The sequence below is a fragment of the Perna viridis genome, chromosome 10 (assembly GCF_037379345.1).
Source record: "Perna viridis isolate PV_CMFRI_1.1 ecotype Kerala chromosome 10, ASM3737934v1, whole genome shotgun sequence".
Taxonomy (NCBI): domain Eukaryota; kingdom Metazoa; phylum Mollusca; class Bivalvia; order Mytilida; family Mytilidae; genus Perna; species Perna viridis.
This window is the reverse complement of record NC_142454.1, coordinates 20,958,220-20,976,919: the sequence shown is the minus strand read 5'-3', so window position 1 is coordinate 20,976,919 and position 18,700 is coordinate 20,958,220. Positions and strand designations below refer to the sequence as shown.

Below are 18,700 nucleotides of genomic sequence, written 5' to 3'. Positions count from 1 at the left end.
TATAAGGCTGAATTTTTAGCTGGTCTAACCAGAAAGAACATCGTTTAGCCAAATCCTTTAATCTCAGTTTTCGCTATATAGATGTCGTATTATGGTTAAACAATCCTAGTTTCGGGGAATTGATACATCGCATCTACCCCAAAGCACTTGAGATAAAGGATACTATGGACACTGTGAAGTCAGCCTCATATCTTGACCTTCACTTAGAGATCGGGGGTAAAGGAAAATTATTTACGAAACTTGATAATAATAAACGTGATGTGTTTTCATTCAAAATTGTCTACTTTCCTTTGATCTGTGGCAACATCCCTTCAGCACCTACATATGGTGTTTTCATATCAAAACGCATACGTAATGCCCGAGCTTGCCGTAACTACGCAGATCATTTGTACCGCGCTAGCCTTCTTACAATTAGGCTCCAGGAACAGGCTTATGTTGTTTCAAAATTAGTCACATCACTACAGAAGTTCTATGGTCGTCATCATGAACTCGTGGATCGTTATGGTGTATCCATCTGCGTCAAATTTGGTCAACGTGTCAAAGTTCTCTTTCCCACTTTCGATACCGTTGCACAAGGTCCATGTCAAGTTGCACATTTGCTTTTGTTACTTTCTATGTTTGGTTTTGGTTACTTTATGTTCTTTGTTGTTTATGTCTGTTTTCAATGTCTGGTCTTTGTCCCTGGATTATATTATTTTGGTTACCGCTGAAGCCTTGGTTCCCTTCATTGCTCTTTGAAAAGTAACACAATCGATAAATGTAGATATAATTATTACAAATCAAACAAAAAGTTAATCCATTATTTTACATTTTGAGGCAAAATGTGTTGGTATAAAACAGAGAAAAACACAGATGAGACGTAGAACGTTGGAAAAGCAAAGACAGAAACGGCAACAAGACAAGAGACTGAGCAACAAAAATATTGATTAAATAAAGCAGACAACACGCAATATTTTCGTTTCCCCGAACACTCTGTAAGACCATGCGAACAGGAAATGTTTACCCTTCTGGATCACTTGATATCACGCACGGTTATTGTGGTAGTTCATATTGCATAATACTTAGGGTTTTTGTGTGTCATCTTGTTTTTGATTTCACTGAATTGTCCTTTTTGTCGACATTTCGGTATTTTGTGCCAATTTTCAAACTTTTGAAACCGACAACGCTTTAAGATTGACGGCAAAGGTCAACCTCAAGTTGTCTTTCTTATTCTTATAAAAATTCCTTGAATTATATAATGCTTCATTCATCCATGTTGAACATTTACCTACTGTCAGATTTTGATACTCTGTATGGCAATCTCTAAATGTAAACAATAATATGAATACAGCGACGCGCTTGTGTGTATGTGTTGAGGTGGTTGTATTAAATGATTAACTCGTTTCCTTATGTAAGACAAAAGTTTACTGACTTCATGAATTCCTCCGTGTTTTAGAATTAATTTCGTCATTTTGCTTCTACTTCCGTCAATTTTTTTTCCCATACATAATTTTCAAAATAGACCCTTTTGTGGTATGAAGAGCAATTATATACACTTCTGCGAGGTAGGGTTTGGGTAAAACAAAATAATTTTCCCTTCGGAAGTGTATATTGAACATGCTCTATGTATGCTCATCGACTATCCCACAAAATGGTCTATTACATTTATGGAAGTGTTATTCGTTTGTTTTTATATTCCTTTTTATATAATGCAAATGTAATTTTCTATTTGTTAAAAAACTTTTGTTACGGTAACAACATATAAATCACCGATAATTAAGATTACACAATTAAAGTGAAAGACAATTTATAAAGACGATAACATTGCACATTATCAGATTATGTAAGAGTAATCACGGAAACCAAGGCTATAGCGGTAATCAAAAGAATGTAATCCAGGGACAAAGACCAGACATGGAAAACATACATATACAACAAAGAACATAAAGTAACTAAAATCATACATACAAAGTAACAAAAGTAAATGAGCAACTCGGAATCCACTAAAAACTGGGAGCATAGACCAGGTGCACCGGTAGGGTAAGAGTCCTCTGCTTTTCTAGAAACACCCACCGAGTTGCTCATAAAAAGTCAAGTCCGGGATAGATAAACGAGGGAAGGAAAACTATGACCCGTTGAATAAATCAGTTTTCATGGTGCTGATGGATACACCATAACGATCGACGAGTTCATGATAACGGCCATAAAACTGTAGTGATGACTTCAATCTTGTAGCAACATAACCCTGTTCCAGAAGCCTATTTGTTAGTTCTAGCGCGATACAAAACGTCTGCGTAGTTTCGGCAAGCTCTGGCATAACGTATGAGTTGTGATATGAACAATCCATTCGCAGGAGCCGAAGGGATGTTGCCACAGATGAAAGGAAAGTTGACAATTCTGAATGAAAAGTCATCACGTTTGTCGTAAAGTTTGGTCAATTGTTTTCCTTTACCATCGATTTCTAAGTGTAGGTCAAGATATGAGGCTGACTTAACAATGTCTGTAAAGTGTCGTGTTCCTTTATAAAAGGCCATACCAAGCCTCTCAGCAATATATTTTGAATTCTCCTAGCTCTATCTTGTTTTCGGCTAGAGCTTTGAGATCTACGAAATTTCAAGATCAATTATATCTGATGCACAATTTGCAAGCGGAGATAACAAATGTAAAGCTAATGCAAGAATATACAATGTTTTTATTTTATGATCAACAAACAATAATATAATAAATGCATATAAAAGTCAAAAGTACATATTCGTTACCGCTATATGAGGTATAAAAATTTCATTCAAATATCTACTCCAAGCTGTGATGGAAATAGCGCTAACTATTGAGTAACATATGATTTTTAAAGCATGTTCTTTATTCGGCAAATACCGAAGCATCAAACACAATGAAGACGGATATTTAAGGGACATCAAGATACTAGTACAATAACATGGTCTAAGCGTAGGAATAAGAAAGCAGAGACGATCTACTTTGACAGTGAATATAACAAAACGATACGCAAGTTCATTTACGTGTCATTATGTTAAAATCAGGCAGTGGGTGAAACATGCTATAAAAACCATCATTTTGAAAGTTTAATTCGACTATTTGTACATTCATAATCAAGGAAATAAGACAAAATTGTCTATATCATTAGGTAGATTGAATTATTATTTCATCGAATTGCACTGAAAATGAACATTTCAAGTACAAAAAAAACTCTGTCAAAATCTTATTTTTTCTAACATTCTACTGACAAATTTCTGAGAAAATCCAGTGGAGCAGACATCAAACATTGGCCTTTTTAAATAGAGAAAGCTACCTTGAAATTATAACGTCAGGTCGGTAAGGCTTTGACATGCATGTTTCTGATTTTTCCCAATTTCCCTGATTCTTACAAATACCTTTCACTTGAAATCTTAATATAAGGAAAACAAGACAGCACACAAAAATAAAACATTTCCAATATGAACTCTACCAAAAGACAGCGATTTACGTTATGTGTTTCGGAAGGATTTGCATGTCAAGCTTCGCCATAAAGAAATTTTAAGTTATGAATGTTTACACAGGTTCAAAGAATATGTATCGAATTGGGAACTGTTTATAGACCATCTTTTATATCATCAAGTCTTCATTTTCTCACAAAGAAATATATCCCTGTCTGTAAGCATATGTCCTATAGGTGGCATTTGCCTGCATGTATTGGGTAGACTCAGAGTTGAATCTCGTACATATCTGCAATTAAAGTAAGCCATTTAAAACTTTCTTTAGCATTTCGTAGAGGTAAATAAGGGTAACAACAAAATTACCGAACACTTATCCTATTCATATCCCAGTCAAGGCAAATTCAATATAAATGAAAATCTGGCAATACAGAACCATCGGAGTAGCTGGTACCGCAAAGGTTCTGACTTGGTACAGGCACTTCAAATGAAAAGGTCGGTTAAATCTAGGTTTTACAACTAGCTAAACCTCCCTCTTCCATTGCGACATGGCTAAACCAGTAGTGATTAAAAAACATTTGCATGCTATTGTCATGATAGGTAAATCAGTGGTCACATCAGCCCAAAGAACAAAAAAAAACAAATATTACTCATTGTTTTAGAAGAAACTGAGTATTTTTTAACCAAGGACTGATATCTAAAAATGAACTTGGTAAGAGACCTTTTAAGACGCATTTTCTCATATCCTTGATTCAGGAGTTTGTTACGCAGATATTTATGGCGTTCAGTGAAATCAGAGCACTTAGTACTTGCTCTAGCGTAGCGAATCAATTGTGAAATATAAACAACATATACAGGAGATGAAGGTATATTGCTGCACAGGTGAGGAACATTTATGATATTAAAATTAAAGTCGTCTCTTTTATCATGAATCTTAGTGCTAAGATGACTACTGTTGTCAAATCCGAGATATATTTCCATAGAGATGCAAAACATGCTGTTTCTGTAGTCTCCTTTATCTCGAGCTCTGATGGATATATTGACGGTAACCATTTACCAAAAGAAGGGCTGTTGATGGACAATTATATCATCAATATATCTGTATGTACAGATAAAGGCTTTAGCATCTTTTAAGTTTTAATTCTTTACGAGGCTCTGAAGAAATTTAGTCTCTTATGAATAAAAAAAAATAGTCGGCTAGGAGAGGAGCACACTTTGTGCCCATTGGAATGCCAACTTGTTGAAAATGAAAAATCGCTCCTCCAAATGTGACAAATATTTTATCAATGAGGAAATCAACCATATCGCAAACATGTTTTTCTGTGTAGCACTCTTTGCCCGTCTGCGATGTTTTACAAAAAAAAACACATTGTTTAAAAAAAAAATGATTTTTAGGATTTGAAGTAAATCTATTTTTTAAGTATACAAATACAATGTTGTTCGAAGCTTTGTCCGCATATTTCTCATGTAGTTACGAAAGGCATTAAAGTGCATCACGAACGTTGAATACGGAGTTTGGTCTTTTATTGAAACATTTTTGGATTGTCAACATGATTCCTTATCAACGATCGGATGGCCTTTATCCAATCTGACAAGGACTCGAAACATTGTTCAATCATTTAAACAATACGTTTATTTCACAACTATAGCTTCTTAAAAAAAAGAGTTAACACGTTAATTAAAAACAAAATATTTATCTTAAATCATGAGGTTTTTGATACAAAGACACAAAATGCGCCATGATTAAGAACAAGTGTCATTTTTGTAACTTAAGATACTATACTTGACAATTGCAAATATAAGCATCAGTTGTGCAAAGCGAAGTATCAAATCTAAGATACGGTCGGTGTTCCCAAATTCACAAAATTCACAAAATAAAGTAATTAAAAATTTCATTTGTAAGCCAATGTTTACAGTTAACATCATCGTTAAAAATATTTACGTTTAGAAGTGGGGGTTGAAATGTAGAACAGATATACATTAAGCTTTTCATTAAGCAAATATGTGGAGGGGACTCAAGCCCATTGGTAGTAAAAATACCCATTTTCCAACATCATTCCTTTGTGTGAAGACGTAAAATCCTTAAATACAAATACGTCGATAACACATAGTCATAAACTGTTGCAGTATTTGTTAATATTATTTGTTCATATTAAGGTTGTTACCGCATAAAATTGCAATATTCAACGGGGGACTATATTTGTTTTACATATAAAGAAATATCAAATATCCGATGTTCTCTGTAGAATGCGTACACTTCAAAAAATGCACCACCCTTTGAGCCAAAATATTACTTACTTTTCCTTTGATTTTAACTTTTTAACAATCAAGAAGATTACGACAACCAGTAAAACGGAAACAGCTCCAACTCCAGCAGCTATGGGAATCAAAGATAACTTTTTCTGCTCTGATTCTACTAAAATTGAAGTTATATGTTATAATAAACACAAAAGCTAGAAAAATAATGCACTTAAAGGCAGGGATGTTATCTGAATTTTTTTTTTTATTTTTGTTATTTGGTTGTAATTGAATTGTTTAATATGTATCACTATACCTCCTGGTATAGAAAATACAAGGAAGACAAATTTGATACAAAATCAAATATCGTAATGTAAGGTTTGATAACAGTACTTATCTTGGACTCTAGGACATTTGTTATGATGTAAGTAAACAATTACTTTATATAAATGATCTTAACCATGCTTGGAATCTTTTTCCGGATACATTTGTAATTGCGGTTAAACTGGTTCACCTGCACACCTTTTTTTAAATAAATTTCCGTAAGTTCAAAGTGTTTGTTTGTTGGTTTATTAAAAAAGGCATGCAATGAAATCAAATTATCTTTCTTATTGATGTTTGAATAAACCGGCGACAAATCAAATGTTTGAACTTGAACTTTATGACATATACTGTTGTGTACATAGCAGTCACAACGATGCAATAAAATCAAGAACAACTTGGAAATAAAATTGTAATCAGTATACGTACCATCCTGTTCTTTAGTTGGGCAACTATCCTGAAATAAATATCTACACTTTGAATAACGAGATAAATATTGAAATTACTTGATGGGATTACCTTTTGGCAGGCCCCTCATTACAATAACAATCAAAATTTAAGATAAAGAAGGGGTTTACTCCCTGTTCTTTTAGAGGATCGAGGGTATCACTTTATTCGTAATTGTAGAACGAGAACAATACCAGATTCATTAAATTAACTCTATTCCGTAAAAGGGAAGATCATCATTTGTATTCATAAACAATCATAAGGTAATAGATTGCCTTTTCGTTCATCTTTATATGTTAAGCATATTTTATATTGTTGTATTGAAAGTCTGCGTTTAATTTATCTTGATTAAAATAATGAAGAAGCAAGAAACAAAAATAACAGTTCACCTGTTTCTCACACTCCATTGATGTCGAGTTACATAAATAACAGTTTGAATCATACACAAGAGTAATTACGGGATCAGTGTAACTTGTTCCGTCGTTTGAGACAGAAATACGGTACCCCGTTGCTGCCACAACGAAATCAGCTGATCGCTTCTTCCGGGATTCTGGCAGTTTGCATTTCATGTACTGTGGTGTAGCATAGGTTCCAGAGTGTGTAAAGGTTTCTCCTTCCTCTATCGTAGTTGTTGTGCCATTTTGTTTCAACTTTGAAAAGCAAGCATAAGAAATGTTGGTATTGAGTAGAATTGACACCTGAATACTCACTGAAAGTGTCTAGTGAAATGAAGGAAATCAAATAAGAAATGATTTTATTAACTTCCTATCAATGCATCATTTAAAAAAAACAAGGAACATTTTGTCAGTTTCGACTATGAATTCACACGACATATAGTCTCAGATATTGTTCAACATAGATATAAGTAGAGAAGACAGGTCGTACATTACGGAAGTGAATTCATACCTTTATTTCTGTAAATTTACATCTAAAATCCGTTCCTTCTATAAAGTTATCACCATACAATAAGAAAGTTTTACACGGTTTAATATTTGTGTCACATAGATCTTCAAACGCTTCTTTTATTACTCTGGGTGGTTGAGATCTGGTACCATCACACAACTCTCCAAAAAAGCCAGGGTCACACTGACATTCACCTGATAAAATATGATCACAATATACTGTTTCAAAATTCTTAAAATTAGACGTTGAGCTGTTATTATATATACAACGTCTCAGAATGTGACGACTCTATTCGCTACACTGCTCCATCGGATCAAATTGATACAGTGAAAACATGTAAACGTATTGAAAGGTCTGAAAAATTCCCAACGATGTCAGAACTGGCAAATTTGCGATGCAAATTTTTGGTCGTTTCCTCCGCGGGACTCGAACTTGTACCGCTGTGACATCTATGGCAACACCGCCTGCACAAAGTCCAGCGCCCTAGACCACTAAAGCATATATATATATATATATGCTTTATGTAAAGGATAAAACTAGTTATAATTGTACGTTTGCCATATGTGTGATTTGTGCCATCGACTTTCTTACTTCAATTATTTAGAAGGTATTGTTAAAAAGCAAAGATATTAATGGTTTTTTTTTTATTTTAGTCTTGGATAGAAATTGTAAAGAACCACTTTTGGAATGTAAACTAAAACGGTTTAAAAAGCAAGACGTTTTAGGCAATGAATTTAACTGCAAACAACAATACAAACAAAAATGTTCTTGGTATTCATCAAGCATATAAGAAATGGTTTAGGTATCCAGATTAAGAGGAAACTTACCTGCTATACATATACCATGATCAGAACAATTATCGGGACACGTTGACTCTTCAATTATTTCCGCTATCGGTTTGTCAACTCCGGTTGAGTTTGTGCTATTTGTTGAAGTTAGATTTTCTAAACGCTTGGATTCTTGTAAACAGGAACCGGCGTAGTTCTTGAGGCTCACTTTTAACCAACTATCACCTCCAGTATGCTAAGAAATGAAAACAACCTTTTTTGCATCTCATTATTCTTTACAATGACCACAATAACATAGAATCCGACATACATAAATGATCTTAACATTGTTTTGGGTGTCAATAGAACATTATGCCTGAGCGATGACAACGGTAAAGGAATATAATGTTATTAATGAAAAGAATTGCCAGTTCCCTACCTGATGTTGTATAAACACATTAGAAATATGGAACCGCTAGAATAAATTATTGACGTACGATGCTCCAACAGTAACTTCGATTGTTTTTGTTTGAATAAGATTGATTTAGCTTTGATAATCTAATTTGATGTACTTTTTTCCTCAAATAAGCAATAAATTATTGCAAAAAAAAAGGAAATTGAATCATAATAAATGAGATACCTTGATATCAAGAATACATCCGTTGATATATGGCTCAGTTTCAACAGAGGGTACATATTCTGAACAGACATCATATGCTGGAGAGGACATAAATTTTTCTTCACAGTAAGCTCGTGCTGTCAGTTCTGTCCAACCATTCTTCCATTCCAATGTTACCTACAAACATGTTTTTAAGCCTACGTTATAATGTCTATTCAATGCATAACTTTATATCGTCATTAAATGATATAGGGATATTATATGTAAATTAGTGATTATAAATATATTTAGGACTAAATACGGATAAAACTGCCACATCCATAATTTCATCCTGTAATGCCGATACATGTACGAAAATCTATGGATTTTTCTCGCATTGGCTTGGGTTTTTCAAGGCCAACATTAGCACATTCGAGTGCCACTATACTTCCGATAACATGCCAGTTGTCGTTGATTTGTGGAAATGCAAACAGACGATACAACTACACAGTTTTCAAGAATTCATAATTGTTTGTTTAAATATGTTGGTTAAGAATATAAGCGTATTGAATTTGCTTAAGTCCAATAAATAAATAAAAAAATCAACAAAATTTCAAAATGTTACAGCACATTTTATAGAATGTGCAATTTTGTTTCTCATAATGACTTTAGGCAGCTAACGCAACATAGAATAAAAGTGAAAATTTAACATTAAGTTCAAGAAATTTACTCAAGTTTCTAGTTACGTACATATGATATATAACTATGGCGATCTAGGAAAAGTAAGCCATAACAAGTGTGCGATTCAAAAAATAACAATACATTACTCTAAATCTCGTATGATAATATGAAAAATAGTCTTAATTACTTTTAAAATGTGATTCTATTAATGCCGGTATATTTACATCTATTCATATGTTTATAATTTTCTCACTGCATATTTCTGAATGGTACTTTTACATAGTTATATAATCATAACTGACCCAATAAAAACTATAGTATTGTATTTTCTATTGTCTGTTACACCTACTTCGCTTGTCGTTGAAGGTTCCTCGTCTGGCATTGGAAACGCAATAGGCTCGTCGTCTTTTTTTTTTACTTCTCGTTTCCATCTTTGAGCTTTTCTCTTTTTTCGTGCAACCTCAGTCACACAATTAGCGTTGAAGACACCAACGAGAGACTTTGATTTCCTACAAGTCTCCATAGCAGCAGTGAGTTCGCAATTGAACTCGGGACTCCCATGAGGAAATGTGTCATTAGGTGAAACACATGTGCAGTATTTCTGACCAAAATATTCTGTTGCTTTCAATTTTCCCTCAGGATGAAACAAAGTTTCATCTGCATAAGAACCTGCGACCCTATTGATAATGATATTGTAGTTATTGCTAAATAATTATACTATATATTTTGTACTATGTACGGCTAATAATACGTTGAAATAGACATACCATTTAATCCCAATTTTTTTATATGCTAAGGAGACGACATAAAAGGTAAAATGGTAATTGAATTTCTTCATTTAGCAAGATAAAGAGATTCTTTTAAACAACCTAAAACATGCAATGAATACTCACTTCCATGAAGATGCAAATACTTTATTTGATGTCACAGGTACTAGCTGTTCACGTGGAGTAAAATCGTCTGCTGCGTTCCCATTGTATTTTCCACATATACCAGATGTCATATCTCTATCCAAGATAGAAGGAGTAATATTGATGCGATCTATCCAATTGGAACCATATTGAAATGTTACTTTTGTGCCAGTTGGTAATGTGATCTAAAACACCAAATTATAAAATATACATACATAGGAATAAATTGTTTACAGTAGAGCTGTATGAAAAGAATCGGTAAAAGTAAGTAAGTAAATTGTCAATACCTTAGTATACCTTTTCAATGCTCATGATGGCATAAGTAATATTTTAAATTGGATTACAAAATGATTTATTGTGAATATCATATTGTATCTTCTTACTGTATATGAAGTACTTGTCTTTTGTATCACCAGACTCCGGTCATCGCAAAGTCTTTGTATCATATATCTGTTCACTCTTTGTACCCCTTTATACACTGTTTTACAAAAGTTAGCTACAAACAAACTGTCACCACTTCTAACTGCCATTCCACAATTACAGAGCACAGTTCCGTAACACGGCTTAAAATACGCAGATACCTTTAAAATGCAAGCAAATGCTTTGCACACGATATAAACATACAATAAAAATGCACTTCGTTTTTGTTCTTTTATGGAAAAGGGGGTTGCCATGTTCGTTTAGTTGTTGTTGTTGTTGTTGTTGTTGTTTTGGTTTTTGTAATTTCTTTTTGGTCTTATAGTTATTTGTTTTTAATTTTATTTTATTCTTCAGTCGAATCCGTGTTTTAAGCAACATAATTAGTTTTCAATTGTTAAAATCATTAATGTTCTAATAACATGATTATTATAATGTTGCAAGACAAGATCAATGATAAACATCAATAAAGATAAACACAAATTATATTCTGTAGACTTCTACCTGTAATGGTAAGCGGCTGTGCTTGTACATGATGTATTCACCTGCTGTCAGTCCGTTTGAGATCTGTAGCTCCCATATTCTACAAAATCACAACGTGCTTAATTCGGATATCATCAAATGAAAAGTTAAACGAAGGAGTTATCATCTCGAAATGCTAATTTGGTATTTGGATAGACCTACTTGTATACGGTCGCCATTTGCATTTTGTGTGGCATTGTATATAACGTTAAGTTAAAAAAGATACAGAGTCTGATTAGCATAAAATAATGCTAATTTCTTTTCATGTTCAAAACGACGTTGTTAAAATAAAATATTTCAGTATTGCATTCTGTTGATAACATGTATATAAAAGGGAAAACTAGTTACTATTGAGACAAAACGTAAACACATAACACGTAAAGTATGCACATTTGGATGAATACTTACAAAGAGGAAATTCTGTCTAACGTTAGAGCAAAATGAAGAAGTTTTTTATACTTTTACTTCAACACTCCATCTGGATTTGTTTCAGATCATAATAAATCAATTACAGTGTCTAGTTTACCACTTAGATAGGCTGGATACCATTAAGTATAATCATTACAAAGGAAAAAAAATAGAGTTAATCATATAAGAAAATTTCATTTACTGTCGATGTTGATATTTATGTTTTTATATTGTCTGTAAATGGTCTTCGAGTTTTGTTTTGTTTTTGTTTTTTTTTATTTTGTTTTTGTTTTTTGTTTTTTTGTTTTTGTTTTTTTTGTTGTTTTTTTTTTGTTGTTTGTTTTTGTTTTTTTTTTCGTTTTTGTTTTTTTTTTTATATATATTATTGGTATAACTTGTCAATGGAGCGTTTGCAAAATAAGATATTGTACATACTTTCCATCAAACGTCCTCATGTGAGGATCATTATGTGAATAACAGCTTTGACCGAGAGTCGCTACATCTGTATCTTTTACAATGACCTTTAATAAGATAAACAAAAAATATTTTTTTATTTATATATATTGCAAATGAAAGGCATTGGGTTAACCTGAAAAAAAGAATTATACAAAACAACACAAGATTGATTCATTGGCATGCCATCAGGTTCCATTGTTTCATGTATGAATACAAATGTCTTAAGAACGAGTATTCTACAGAAAGGAAAATGTATCTTAATAATTACCTTTATATCGGGTATATGTATGTTCTTCCAGTAAATCAAATCTTGCCTTCGAGTAACTTCATCTGAGTTGTAAAGTCTAATAAATACTAATCGGTCTTTCGTGTTGACAATTTGGTCTGACTGTCCTGTTATCTTGATCATTTGCTTTTGATTCCACGTCTTATAATAAAACCTGATGCCACATGTTTCAGCTTGAAACACAACCCCGTCAGCAGTAATTCCGTTTCTACATTGTTTTCCATCGGCTTGGTAACCGGGTATACCATTTAGCAGGACAAGTATGCATTCTTTAGTCTGAATAAATATTTTCTGTGCGTCTTTCCTGTAAGATATAACTTGCCATTTGTTTTGCCATTTATAATGCATATTGATTTTTAGCTTTCCTGAAATACTTAAAAAAATCCCTACATGTATTAAAAATGTATAAAACTTTATGATTTTGATGCAGTACGTCCAAAATTGATTTTTTTTCAGAATAATTTCATCGTCTTTTAAAAGTTATATGACACCATTTTCTTAATAGCTTAAATGCGTTGAGAGAATCAATATTAGGTCTTGATTCTTGCCTTGTTTCATATCCATCACTTTGTCAATCGAAATGTTTTAAATAAGTTATCAATATATAGCAATTTTGCGTTATTTTTAAAGAAACCGTAGGTAATTTCTTTTAGTATTTTGGTTACATCCGTGTCTTTCTGACGACTTTTGTTGAACACTTCAATTAGAAGAGAGATTTTGTTTGAATAAAATCTTTCATGTTCTCATTCCTGTAAGAGATGACAGCTTGTCCTTGGTACAAATTTATAATGCATATAAATTTATTGCATTCCGTTAATATTTAAAGAAATCCCTACATGTATAAAAGCTGTGCACTTCATGATTTTATTGTAATACGTCAAATATTGTTTTCCCCCAAAATAATTACATTGTTTTTTTTTTATCATATGAAACCATTCTCTTAGTGGCTGGTATCGCTTAAACGCTTCGAGAAAATCATTGTTAGGTCTTGATTTTTGCCTTATGCCATATTTATTTGTTAATCAAATGTTTATTTTCAATAAATAACTATATTCACGAGTATTTAGTCTATCATAGCTTACACATTTTTTGGCCACGAACATGATATTGGCATAGTTAATTCAGCTGGAATTTCAATGTCTTTGCCCTCTAAAACAACAAAATCATTCTGCTCCACCTGATGTTAAAAACAATTATAATTGAGGTTTAGAATGCCCTGCTTCATATTCTTCTTAAATGAATGAGATTATTTTAGGTTTAGCTTTTATAGATCTAGACAAGAGGCGGTTAGTTAATGTTAAAACAATACAAAATTGATCCTAATTCTAATTTCTCATTCAAAAAACATTTACAGAACACATATCTATATCCAGTTTGTCATTCGGTCGTTTTTTAATATATTTGTCCATGAAATTCCCTTTCTGCATCATTTGTCGTTTTTGATTGGGTTGATTTAAATGTGAGATAAAAGTATTGTATCCAAAATATAGATGTGTATACCAAAAGATTACAATTACGTAAACAAAGATGTATCTTGTCCAAAAACAGTGTTCGATTGGTTTTTCGTCATCAAGAATCATCTTTTCCATTGACAGTGTATGAACTTTATGTGGTAATAAAAACTTAAAAGCTTTTATTCTCCAGCATTTCAGTAATATTACATGACGTTATAAACATTCAAATTTATAGTAACAGACGATGAACCAAATTGAAAACAAGTGTTTTTATATGTAATGTTTTCAGGAGTCATCATTCCAGTTAGTAACAATATCATTAAAACTAAAATGTATTGTGAACATAAGTAAACTAACCTTTAACCCTGCAAAGAAGTTATCAGATTTTTGGGGTGGACCGTATCCTGTAAATCCGTCACCAGTCACTTGTATGGCACATTTTACCAGCATGTTTGGTTTGAAGAATTGTGTCCAGTGCTGTTCAAGCATGCGTCCTTTACCCGCTATAATATCAGCTTTTGACAAGTTCTTAACGGTGGCATCATCCATTTTGCGATCATTTACGTACCATCTTACTTTATACTGATGGATGTCGGTTAGATCATTAGCATGACACTCGAACACAGCTTTACTGAACACCATTTGAACACCAAATTGGGTCTCACCTTCTGTTTCCATAGAGTTAGCTTTCACATACGGAGAAACTGTTACCTCAGGATAAGCTGAAATGTTAAAGATTATAGTTATAGATATTTCCTTTGGATGAACTTGCAAAATGAAAATTTGCCAAATTCAGGGTCATGAATTGCGATATTCTATGTTTTACTTATGATATTTCAATAATATATACTACTCTGCAACCACAATGAATACATCTTGTTTGGTTGCTTTTGCGGTTTTTTAAAGAAAAGTCTTACAATTTAAATCTGTCATTTTAATCCCATGTATATATATATATGCATCGTCCGAGCTAATTTCTAAACGAATTGAGTCAAGATTTTTATGTGCTTCAAAAGGAACAATAAAACAGTCAAAGTGAAACAGTCGTTATGTTTTGTTACCCATATAGATTGAATGAAATAAATCTATAAGCTTCGAAAACATTTTAGGCGTGTGAAACTATTCACATATGCCGTGTAGTTCCTTTATGTTTGATCGTCAATATATCTTGTTTTGAAAAGTTGGACAAAATTAGGACGGTATATTGTGAATTTACTTACCTATACAGTTAGGGGTAAAACCTGTGTCCGAATATGTTCCTGCCGGGCATGGTGATTGGTCTCCTGTAATTAAAGTATGGGTGGTTTTCGCTTACTGTGGTAGTATAAACTGCATTGCTAAAGCAACATACAATTCCGTACCAGGATTTCATAAAACTTTTTATCCTTTGTCATGTTTTATCAATCGTCACATTTTATTAAGCAAATGCACGAAAAAAAATTTTTTTTATTGTACCATTGTACCTGACTTTTTCAACATGTGGTCATATTAACATTTTACGATCAAACATGTTTTATCCTGTGTCCTGCTTCCAAAAACCACCAATTAAGTTCACAAATTTTGCAAAAAGAGGTTAAATACATTATAGTTACTATTGATCTTAACTTGATTCCTATAATGACTTCAGCATTGTTCAAGATTGTTACAAAATAATAATAAACAAAGACTAAATAAGACGGATTTAAGTTTAAATCATTAATAGGTTGGTAAAGTATATTACTTTATATATCTTACCGAAACAATACGCAGCAAAACAGCCAGTAACGGGTTTGAGATGATAAACAAAATACCCGTCGCACCCTTTGATTTGTATTGTATGCTCGGCATGTTTGCAATTGCCGTCATAGTTTGCTTCATAAGCAGTCCGTGTAACAGTCTCATCCACTGCAGGGTAAACATTTTCTCCATCTGGAATACCATCTGAATTGTGAAAAAAAAGATATCTGTAAATCATTTTAACTCATCTAGAAATATAAGTGAACTTTTTTATTATTTTGTTGTAATGCTGCTGCTGAACGGTTACTCCTTGAATTATATGCCATAATCTGAACTCCACTGCGACATTAATACTTTCATTGTAGCAAAAAAAAACAACATAAACTCTGACAAAGTTTGTATTATCAAAGCCCATAAGAGTTTTAACAAACGGAAGTATAGATTCTTGTTTTAAAAGCTCATATTACGTGTGTAATGTTGTTTTATACAGTAATATAGCGTGACATGCTTACCTGTTCCTATATATATTGGCCTATTTGTACCACACCTAAATCCGCCCACAGGACATTTTACTGGCATCTTTTCACCTGCGCCACTGGTAACACGGTACCATCCTTCTACAAGAAAATTGTCACAAACACCCTCCCCTGTTTCGTGGGTAGTAGAACGCCGCCACTCGTCGATAACCTTATTTGTGTCACAAGGATCGTCTTAAAAAATTTCATTAAATATGCAAGTAACTTCAGGTTGGGAAAATGCATTTTTGAGATAATGTTTGAATTATGAAGACGAAATGCAAAAGTAGAAATACTGAAAAAAACTAAATTTTGATGAGTATTAAAAACTTTATCGGCAAATATCGGATTATTTGTATATATATATGTACTTTGTCCAATGTCAGATAATTTTGTAAATTGTTGGTTTTTTACACATATCCGAATAACTGGGAATTTTATTTACTGTTATGCATTAAATAGTAAAAAAAACTGTTGTGCATTTCATTGTTAGAAGTTTCATTTCTTAAAACTGAAATAAGAAGTAAAAAAATTGGAAGATGCAAGGTACAAAAAATAACACCAAATTAAGAATTCGTTATAGATTGTCATCAATTAGATTTTCAAAAACCAACCAACACAATTTGTTCTATTTGTATGCATAAATCCAATGAATATTTCAAGTACCATGTATATGGTTACACTAACCTGTGGCATTTATTGCTTGAAAAAACAGAAGAAATCCGGTAACGGTGATAGTAACAATCTGCTTGACAGCCATTGCAGTTCTGACACGGATTAACAAGAGCATGACTTGTATATGACAGAATGAGGAAGTTTTGGGAAGTCCAATATCCAATCCTACCAATCAAAGCTTACATGACTATATATATATATATATATATATATATATGTATTATACAAAAATACAATTTAAACTTAACTAAACCTGTCTTTGTCGAAATATATATTGGTTTTATTGGGAAAATACGACTCTGGAACAATATAGTCCAGACAAAATGGTCTTTGAAAAATATCAATGTGTGATTTGTCTTAATGAGTCCATGTCATCTGATATTTGACTTTCCAAAGTAAAGCTGATAATTATTTATTTATTAATTTGTGGGTTTCAAAAATTACAATAAAAACTTAATAATTATAACTCCTCGAATGGTGACGTTGCTCAGGTTTTCATTATAATTTTGATTGTAATTCTACAAAGACAAAATTGTGCATGTGTAAAAGAAGATCGTCGCATTTATTCTAATATTACGTTGTGTTTCTAGGTTTCTGCCAGATATCACAAAGTGGTAGCGTTGATATTGATCAGATTATTTATTAAAAAACTATTTTAAAAAAAATAAGACATAATATATTTTACAAAATCTCGATTTTAAGACATTTTAAAATGTTATATTTTAAATATTTCAATACAGTTAATTTTAAAATAGTCATGGAATATGAACATTTAGAATATTTACGAAATTATAATGTAAAACTTATGTAATTGAGAACGTTTATCGAGTTGTGCAAAAAGCATTAATTTGATTCCTATAACAAATATTAACTTTCAAAATTATTAAAGATAATAATGAAAAAGAGCCAACGTACATATTTTACACAGAGATAAATAAGAAGTGAATTTTATTACACGTTATTACACGAGTTTTATGGTAAACATCACGCCTGCAAACTGCCTTAATATAACATCTTCATGTCATTTCTGACCTTCGGTTGTTTTTTTTAATACGTTGAATTTCCAGTGCATTAAGGAAGTTTTGCAAAAAATGTATGTCATATACCAAGAATTGGCGTAAGCATAGTTCCAATACCGCTAGAGCCTTGGTTCCTTTTATTACTCTTCCGTGTAAATGTAAAGTACCTCGTCAACTCTGCGATACAAAAATAGGTTTTTAATGTTTAAATCGTCTACCGGGTAATCAATTATACCTTACAGATATTTTTTCCGTGTAAGAACTCTTATAGCCTGATTTAGAAACCCCTTACCATTATCCGTGTAAGTCATTTAGTCTCCGAGAAGACGAAAAACTTTCTAAATATGGTTCTGTTAACTGCAGAAATAACATTGTACGAAAGCATTGTTTTTACTTTGAAATATGTGTTGAAAATGTAAGCGATTAGAGGTAGTTTATATATGTGGTTTATATATGTTGGTTGCTATTGGAGAGAAGTCTGAATCATTTATAATTGGTTCATGTTACAGACCTTACAAGGGTTAAATTTTCATTTTATCGTATATGAGGGGTATGGGCGAATGCTAATTTCGTATAGGGGTAGATTTTATAAACGGGGAATTTGTCAATTGGGTTTAAGTATTAAAACAATAGTTTGAAATGGTATAAAAATAACAAAAACATATTATTATAATCATAAAATAATAAAAAAAATACGGTAGGGATTCTTCGGGGATGGGGAATAAGGTAATTGGTGAAATAATGGTAATGGGAAGGTATTTTGCGTAAGTGGTAAGCTTATGCCATTCTAGAGCTGAAACTCTTTGATTAGGTATAACTTGTGTCCATATTTGTTTGACTCATTGTATGATCAGTGATCAAAGGGACACAGATTCGGGAGCCAATCAAAATGATATTTCAAAGATAATCCCAAGCAGGAATAATGGATACAATTAACAAAAAAACACTGAATAACCAAA

General features: G+C 32.4%; 1 protein-coding gene across 2 annotated transcripts; it reads right to left on the bottom strand.

Annotated features, from left to right (window-relative positions):
• Positions 1 to 2,653: 2,653 nt before the first annotated feature.
• LOC148604912 (von Willebrand factor D and EGF domain-containing protein-like) lies at positions 2,654 to 16,895 on the bottom strand. 2 transcript variants are annotated; one of them, XM_088549097.1, is made up of 19 exons: positions 16,735 to 16,895; positions 16,045 to 16,242; positions 15,551 to 15,736; positions 15,037 to 15,099; positions 14,174 to 14,538; positions 13,445 to 13,539; positions 12,345 to 12,666; positions 12,056 to 12,141; positions 11,195 to 11,273; positions 10,657 to 10,854; positions 10,256 to 10,458; positions 9,712 to 10,039; positions 8,724 to 8,879; positions 8,144 to 8,339; positions 7,320 to 7,510; positions 6,803 to 7,063; positions 6,396 to 6,423; positions 5,706 to 5,823; positions 2,654 to 3,699 (listed from the first exon to the last, which is right to left on the bottom strand). In XM_088549097.1, the coding sequence occupies exons 1-19, from the start codon at positions 16,835 to 16,837 to the stop codon at positions 3,588 to 3,590; spliced, it is 3,288 nt and encodes a 1,095-aa protein (XP_088405223.1). In that variant the 5' UTR covers positions 16,838 to 16,895; the 3' UTR covers positions 2,654 to 3,587. The 2 variants fall into 2 exon arrangements, with proteins under 2 accessions (XP_088405223.1, XP_088405224.1); XM_088549098.1 differs by having other exon boundaries at positions 5,706 to 5,820; positions 16,735 to 16,887.
• Positions 16,896 to 18,700: the final 1,805 nt, after the last annotated feature.

What these genes read in the sequence shown, in the direction of transcription:
- LOC148604912 (XM_088549097.1), bottom strand. Translation starts at nt 16,837, where the DNA reads ATGCTCTTGTTAATCCGTGTCAGAACTGCAATGGCTGTCAAGCAGATT. An exon ending in GTAAATTTACAGAAATAAAG is followed by an intron (nt 7,064 to 7,319) that starts GTATGAATTCAC and finishes TGCTTTTCAAAG; the next exon opens with TTGAAACAAAATGGCACAAC. An exon ending in AAGTTAAAATCAAAGGAAAA is followed by an intron (nt 3,700 to 5,705) that starts GTAAGTAATATT and finishes CTTTAATTGCAG; the next exon opens with ATATGTACGAGATTCAACTC.